Here is a 7,768-nt window from a genome sequence, read left to right on the forward strand (position 1 = left end):
TGCTTCACCAACAGGCTTGAGCCACACTTACGAGTGATGCTGCCACATCAACATGTCCTCATCCCTCCTTACAAAGCTATGTAGTAGTTGCCTTTGCAACCTTCCGTCATTCAGCTGGGAGGAGCAGATGTCATAAGTGGAAACCACGATCTAAACAATAGGAAAGTGTCGCTACAAACCCCCAAAAAATCTCCTGGTGGCACGATCTTAGATGTGGAAAACTCTAGTGCTATATGTTATAATGTGGCATTCTTGTATATTTGGAAGGGAGCTATGCCATCCATTGAAAGCCGCTATATTTGCGCATCTTTGATGATAGTTTTCAAAAGACTTAGAGTCTCAATTTTGCAGTTTTATACCATAATCAAGTTAATCATCTTGAATAGTAACAAGTGTATGATGGAAGTGTTGCACCCTTCTCTTTCTCTCTAAAAGCTTGCAATCATTTTTCTTTCTTTCCTAAGTAAAGAAAAATCTAGGTAACACTTTAATCTCTATGGTGGAGTTGTAATTGTACACTCTCTTGTAAATAAGATACAACTTGCAAATTACATACTCCGTTTATTCTTAAATCACAGGTAGTATTTTATTTGTTAACTAAAACACATGGACAATAAGTCATGTATTTCCAGAAGTCATGCGGGCGAGGCTAGAAAGCACGGCGAGGTTAGAAATTCTAGTTTTGACCACAAATTCAGCATATTGCAAATTGGTGCAGGTAAACATTTTTCTCAACTATAGACGGGGCATGATTTGCAGTGGGGACACTAGTTGAAGTTAAGGTGATGCAGTTGAGACACGAGTTGCAGTTGAGGCGCTGTGCAGTTGCAACAGGAATTGCAATTGAGATGCCACAGTTGAAAACAAGAAACGAAGAAGTTGAAAAGACGCAGTTGATACACAAGTTGCAGTAGAGAACCCGCTTACTGCGGAGTCACTCCCTAAGATTATTGTGTAATTTTAGGTCAATGGTTCGAAATCAAACCCATAAAAAGTTCCTTTTGCATGTGAATTCAGCATCATCAAATTTGAAACATAACTGATATTTATCTTGTTACAATCGTTAGTTAAAATTTGGTCGACCTTCTTCCTCTTTGAACATGAGATTTTTGACGGTTAGAACACACCACCCTTTTTTTGATCTGAACAATAGAGTGAGTGTACCCTCATGTTTATTTATTTTGGTAAACTCATGTTTAGACCCCAAGTGAAACAACACAAAACATGTATCTATACATATATAGGAACACACGTCATATTAACACCACGTACATTGGAAACACTTACACAGATTAACCAACAAAGATCAAAAAACACAAGTGAAGGAGGCTTCTGTGCAAACACATGAATTTTACAGGAGTGCCTCTAGCCGGTGCATCTTGCATGCAAGCCGAGTTTTGCAAGTAGCCAGATCAATTCATTCCTGTAACATTCATGCGTTCTACAGACAGAGGGAGAGGGTCGGTGATGGCGACAAAGAAGAAGATCCACTCAGCGGGTGCATGTTTTGTGTCGGAGATGACTCTACTACTTGTCGACCTGCCCGAGCTTGCCGAGGCCGTTGCAGTTGGCGCAGACGATCTGCGGCAGGTCCTTCCTCGCCGCGTTCGCGCGCAGCGTGCTGCCGGACTTGCGCACGAACCCGGCGCCGTCGCACTCGGGGCACCTGCATGCATGCACGCACGTATGGATCAACCCTGGATGGCTGGATGAATGAACAATCAGAGGAACAGAGGCGATGGAGATATGGTCGATCCTTACGTGTCCTTGCGGGAGAAGAAGATGGGGAAGGCGGTGCCGACGAGGGCCACTGCCACGGCGCCGGCGATGAGGAACGTGTTGCCCTCCGCCGCCACGTCGCCGACCGCGCGCACCCGCCCTGCAGGAGCGGTCCTGCTGCTGCTCCTCATCGACGGCAGCGGGACGGCGCTGCACGGTGCAGGGCGCCGCGGCGGCAGGAGGCCGGCGGAAGGCGCGCCGTTGGCGGCGACGGCAGGGGCGTGAGGTGCGGCCATTTTTTGTGCTTGGGTTTGATGAAAGGATCGAAATGAGCGGGAGGAAGGAAGCTGGAACGATTTAGCTAACGTACATACAAAGCAGGACTGCGCGCGGTGGATCGAGGTGAACTGCTGCCGCGCGCTCGTCCACACGGAGCTTCCCTCCTGGATAATAAGATTAAGACACCTTGGATCACATCCGTCGACCGCCGGTTGCGTGGATAAGATGGGCCCCAGTTTAGAAGTCCAAGTCGGGGCGTGTTCAGTGGTAAGAGTAAGACACTTATCGTGCTATTGACTGCAATTCTCCCCTCCTCCTCTGTCAAGCTGCTACAGTACCCCGTGGAGAATACCCGTGTGGAGCCTCTCTTCCTTGACCTCTGCCTTTGCACCCATCGCCGGCCTCTCTCCCCCTCGCCGCCGGTGGCCATGGTGGCCGGCGCTGGGTGGGAGAGGGGTCTGGCTCCTAGTAGTTGTAAGGTTCTTTAGCTTTAGTTTCTTCCCCGGCGAATAATCTGATGGTCAGATCTGGAATCTCCGTTCTTCTTCCTCCTGCCATTCTTGGTTGGTGACAAGGTATTAACTTGTCAATGCCTACGGATTGTAGACTAGGGTTTTAGCGGAAGTAGAGGGCAAGTAGATCTCGAGGGTTTCAGCCGGAAAAGTACTCGACTGCTAAAAACTAGGGTTATGTTGACAATGGAATCGATCATTTCTCCGTCCCTCGACTCCCCCTTATATAGGAGGCGGAGCCGAGGGTTTCGTGATGTACAAGTTTACAAAGATCGGGAGACTCTTTGAGTTCGTCCCGTAATAGCTACAAGCTCTTATTCCTAATACAATTCTATCTTTCCAAATCGATACTTAATTGGGCTTCCGGGCTTCATATTCTTCGAGTCATGGGCCTTGGGTAAACTCCGGGTACCTTCTTCAGCAGGCCCATTGGGAATGCCTATGTCAGTAGCCCCCGAGATTTTGCTTGAATCGGAGAATCGAGTAAAATCTCCATCATTACAATTAACACATGACTTCTTCGAGTCGCTAAATAATTGTCATACAATAATCATATGTTGTACAGGGATATTGGTAGATGGGGCTGGTTCATCTGACGGACCAGGTACCAGTTAACTGCTCTCGTGGCAATCCCACAAAAACCTACCTCAAGATCAAGTCCCTGGACATGATCCCGGTATACTGGTGTAATTCGACATGTGCCGCTTAAGGTCTTACCATATGCCGAACTCCAGTCATATTTTATCGGGTACCTAACACGTCCGTTAGGATTTTTCTTCGCATCTGTTGATACAGAAAAAAGTAGCAGAGCGCATTCATGTGCGTTACCACGCCACGCAGGACGGATCTCGGGGTCTTACCTTCGTAAAGTATTACGGCATTCAGAGATTTAACCGCGACTGAAGCGCTCTGAGAATATATTGTCGAGTGCCTTTTTCGGCTGTTGGAATGACACATTTATTAGAGTCATATGATCTTTTTATCTTGACCTCCCGATGGGAGTATATTAAGAGTTATGTAATAACTCGAAATATACTTACTTTTACTCCTTCAGTTTCATCGGGTACGCGTCCAGCGTTCCCGATGGGAGTAGCCCCCGAGGCTACAGCCAAGTGCTTGTACTTGGTTGTAGGCTCACCTTTTTATTATCTTGTCGCTATATTGTCAACTCTCCTACTTTTTCCATCTTTATCGGGTGCGCGACCAGCGCTCCCGATGGGAGTAGCCCCCGAGGCTATAGCCAAGTGCTTGTACTTGGTTGTAGGCTCACCTTTTTATCTTGTTTGAACCACCATATACTTATTTCCTTTGTGCCATCCTCTTATCAGAAGTTATCATTCAACTTCAGATAAGAGTAGCCCCCGAGCATTTGAACAAATACTTGTATTTGGTCAAAGGCTCTTGAATTTTTCTTATTGGAAACCTCGATAGTTCATCTGCCGCTATTTTGAAATACTTATTCGAGATTTTCCAATGACGACGTCGATGCTGACGATAGCCACGAACTTTGTATTGGGAAGGCGCGAATCCAGTCATGTCTCTGATATGTGGGTCCAACCCTCTGTGCCTTTGACACGTCGTGGGAGTGGGGGACACACGTCCTCCGTTTTTCCGGCACGCGCGCTGCGGCGCCCGTCCAGTAACTTCTCAGTAAATATACGATTATACCCTCGATAACACGTGTAAGGCATCGGATTCATTTCCTTTTTATCCAACGGTGCGACGGTTCGGTGGCTTGGTATAAAACTGCCCCTTCTTCCTCAATTTCCCCTTCCACTGCGCCGCTCATTTTTCCCTTCTCTCTCAAAATCGCCATTGCTGTCCCCCAAGCTCCGCGTGCTTCCGTTCATCTCCAAAGCTCACTTTGATGCTACCACGCACGAAGATTCTTAGACACACCGCGCCAGGAACCAATCCGTCGATGGAGCCTGCGGAGATTTCCGGGTGGGAGAGATCTAAAATCTCCAACCAAGATCTGAAGACCCTCAAGACATTGGGGCTGCTGAAGAAGGAAGAAGCACTACTCTTCCCTGGCGATGAAAGTTTCCCTACGCCGCGTATTGGATACCGGGTAACATTCGTTGACCATCTCATTCGCGGCCTGTCCACCCCCATCCACGAGTTTCTTCGTGGGCTGCTCTTTGTCTATGGGATTCAGCTACATCAGCTAACCCCCAACTCCATCCTCCATATCTCGATTTTCATCACATTATGCGAATGCTTTCTCGGGACCCATCCTCATTGGGGCCTATGGAAACACATCTTTTTTCTCCGGCGCAACAGCTCTCGCAGCGTCGCCTACAATGTGGGCGGCGTTGTTATCTGCGTCCGACCCGAAGTTGACTACTTCGACGTCAAGTTCTCTGACTCCGTTCAAGGGTGGCGCCGGAGATGGTTATATATTCAAGAGGAGCATGTCGACTTGCAAGAATACAACATCGCTCCTTTTGATGGTGCCGCGAAAATCCTTCGACGCCGGTCGTGGGACGCCGAAGCTTCCGAGGAAGAAAAAACGGTGACAAATGCAATGATGAAGCGCATCCGCGAGCTTGAGAACACCCGCGGTAAAGAACTGTCGGGTGTTCAAATCACTGCTCACTTCCTTAGGATCAGGGTGCAGCCTTTACAGGCTCGCAAAAACCCCCTCTGGATGTATGTTGGCGAAGAAGATGTCGACCGCGTATCCAAGGATCTTTCTGTGAAGGACTTGGAGAAGCTTGTCCGGCGTTTTTCATCGCTAAGCAAGAAGGACAAGGTTCCAACCTCTTGTCGCGTGGAGCCATGCAGCGGCAGCCACGCCGTTCCCAAAGTAAGTAATCTTTTCCTTCGAGTTGTGTTCTTTACTTTTCTCGACTGCTATATTGTTTCCTTGTATCCTTATATTTGCTTGTTGCTTATTCAATAGAACCATCAACCTCTTTCTTCTCTTCCTCCTCTTCCTGAGGGTGGAGAAGTGGATGAGCGAACCATCATTACTGATGAGTCGCAAGAATCCTCTCACCCTGAAGCAGAAGTCGCGAGATCTCACAAATCCGCGGCTTCCTCTGAGAAAGACACGGAATCAGAAGCTTCCGAATCCGTGCAGTCTCCCCCTTCCGATGTTTCTCCAAAGAACAAGCGAAAAAGGGATGAAGTCGAAGACTGCGGCACCTCCAAACCCAGTGGGTCACTTGCCGAGGAAACTTCTCCCGAGGAAGAGGGTGGCTTCTGCCCTTATGAAGATGCTATCATTAGCTCGTAAGTGTCGCCTTTTTTTTTTTCATCCTCATGTTTCTTTCTTGATAGTGGCGAAGAAGAAGAAGAACCCGCGGCTAATGTGACGGCTCCAACGAGTACGTCGAATACCTTGGTTCTTTCAGAAGCACATCGTGCTGCTGAGGAACCCTCGCCTTCTCGCCACCAAGATATGGAAACGTCGACTCCTGTCGCCAGCCCCCGAGTGCCTTCACCGAAAAGGCCAAGGGTTGAACTTGGGAAAAACTACGACTTGCTGGCTGGAAGTTCAACGACTCCTCCCTTGGATGACGTAAGTATTCCTTCTGGCTATTTTGATTGTCTCATTTTGTATCATTTGTCGAGTTTTTCCCTTCTGACCCTGTCTGTCGACTCTCTTTGTAGCCTCTGATGAAACATTTCATCAGTCTCGGTACCCAATTTATTGGGTATCGTGATACTATCGAAGATTTGAAAGGTAAACCTTACTTTCTGCGGATATGATATTTTGTTTTTCCTTAACTCAATTGCGTTGTATTTTGACTTCAAATTCTTGCCACATCTCCTCTCTCCAGAGGCTCTTGCCAAAGCCAACAAACGTGCTGATGATCTTGCTGTCAAGCTTGATCAAAGTGAGAAGGCTCGCAAAAAGGCTGAACAAGACGCTGCCTCTGTTGAGGATCTTCGGAAGAGGCTCCATCATGCTGAGAATGCTTTGAGCGAGAAGACAACTCAACAGATTGCGCGTGAAGAGGCCATCATAGGCCGCTTGGAGTCGCAAAATCGGCGCTTTGTCAGTAAGTTCTTTAATCACTTTTCTCAAGCTTCTTTTAGAATTGGCTTTCCGCATACGTCTTGATGAACCCGAATTTTGTTTCAGCAGGAAAGATGGGTGAAGATTTTGCCCTTCAGGAAGCTGAGGATGATCGTCTTCTCGACACCCTCTCCATCCTTGAACTTCATGGGGATCTGGCGCGCAGCAGTATTGTCGATGCGTGGACCGCGTTCACGCGCCTTTTCCCCTATTTCTTCCCCAAGCAAACACAACCAACCACCTTCTCTGAGCTTGCCAGGCGCTTCCTTCCCCAGGAAGATCTTGGATTGGCTTTTTGGCAAGAGAATTTGAAGGTTGGGGTCGAAGGAACCATAGCCCTGGTTGCCGAAAGCCAGCAAAACGTCGACTGGGCGAAGGCTGGTGAAACGAAGGGAATAAACAAGGAGAAGTGGAAGTCCTTGGTGAAGGCTGCCAAGCCACACTCTAAGAAGATTCTCTTCTTCCTCGGATACAAACCAGCTGCTTCCTCTAGTTCCGCCAAGCCGGAGGTCAAGTAGACCAACTTACTCCTTCGTTCCTTTCTTTTTCTTTTGGTAGTTGCCGATATCTTCATAATGTGCGACTGTCATTTGTCGACTCACTAGGAGTCGACCTTTTGTAACGGATCCCCCAATTATGTAAATATTTCATCTTTATGAATGAAAAAGGAAGGAATCCTTTTGTGGTAATTGATGTCGACTTTTTTCCTTTTCCTCCAGTTGGTGTTTGATAATTACTCTAAGACTGCTGGACCGTCATCTGCTTCCCCTGCCACTTCTCGCTCTAAACGAATAGCTGACGATGTTTTGCTGGATGATTCCTCGTCTTTGAACCTGAATCAACTAGAACTAGCTGAACTTCGACAACAACTCCAAGCCATGAAGAAACAATCCCTTATTGTCATGGAACAATCCCACAAATCTTCCGAGCGGGAAAAGATGGCTCTTCAGCAGGCTCAAGAGGCTTTAAAGTTGAAAGATGCTGCCGTTGCCGAGGCTTTGCAAGCCACTTCTCGAGAAAATTATATGCTTGACCTGCTGACTGACGCAAGTCTGGATATGGCGGGTAAGTCTCGCCCCATGTGTTCTTTTACTTACTTCGCGTACGAGTTTTCCGGTCCTCATATTTCTTGATACGGTTAGGTTCTTTCTTGGATGCTGCTGCCGAAGACCAGCGTGTTGACGCCAGGGCTGAGGTTCTCATTCGACTTGCTCAGCAGAACAACTCCAGC

The 7,768-nt window shown here is 47.7% G+C and overlaps 1 protein-coding gene across 1 annotated transcript; it reads right to left on the reverse strand.

Moving 5' to 3' along the window:
* Nucleotides 1-1,208: 1,208 nt before the first annotated feature.
* Nucleotides 1,209-2,171, reverse strand: LOC124708435. The gene is made up of 2 exons (XM_047240117.1): nt 1,762-2,171; nt 1,209-1,666 (listed from the first exon to the last, which is right to left on the reverse strand). Exons 1-2 carry the CDS (start codon nt 2,013-2,015, stop codon nt 1,528-1,530), a joined length of 393 nt encoding a protein of 130 aa, XP_047096073.1. The 5' UTR covers nt 2,016-2,171; the 3' UTR covers nt 1,209-1,527.
* Between the last annotated feature and the right edge of the window lie 5,597 nt (nt 2,172-7,768).

This window comes from Lolium rigidum, chromosome 4 (assembly GCF_022539505.1).
Source record: "Lolium rigidum isolate FL_2022 chromosome 4, APGP_CSIRO_Lrig_0.1, whole genome shotgun sequence".
Taxonomy (NCBI): Eukaryota; Viridiplantae; Streptophyta; class Magnoliopsida; order Poales; family Poaceae; genus Lolium; species Lolium rigidum.

What these genes read in the sequence shown, in the direction of transcription:
- LOC124708435 (XM_047240117.1), bottom strand. Translation starts at nt 2,015, where the DNA reads ATGGCCGCACCTCACGCCCCTGCCGTCGCCGCCAACGGCGCGCCTTCC. An exon ending in TTCTTCTCCCGCAAGGACAC is followed by an intron (nt 1,667 to 1,761) that starts GTAAGGATCGAC and finishes GCATGCATGCAG; the next exon opens with GTGCCCCGAGTGCGACGGCG.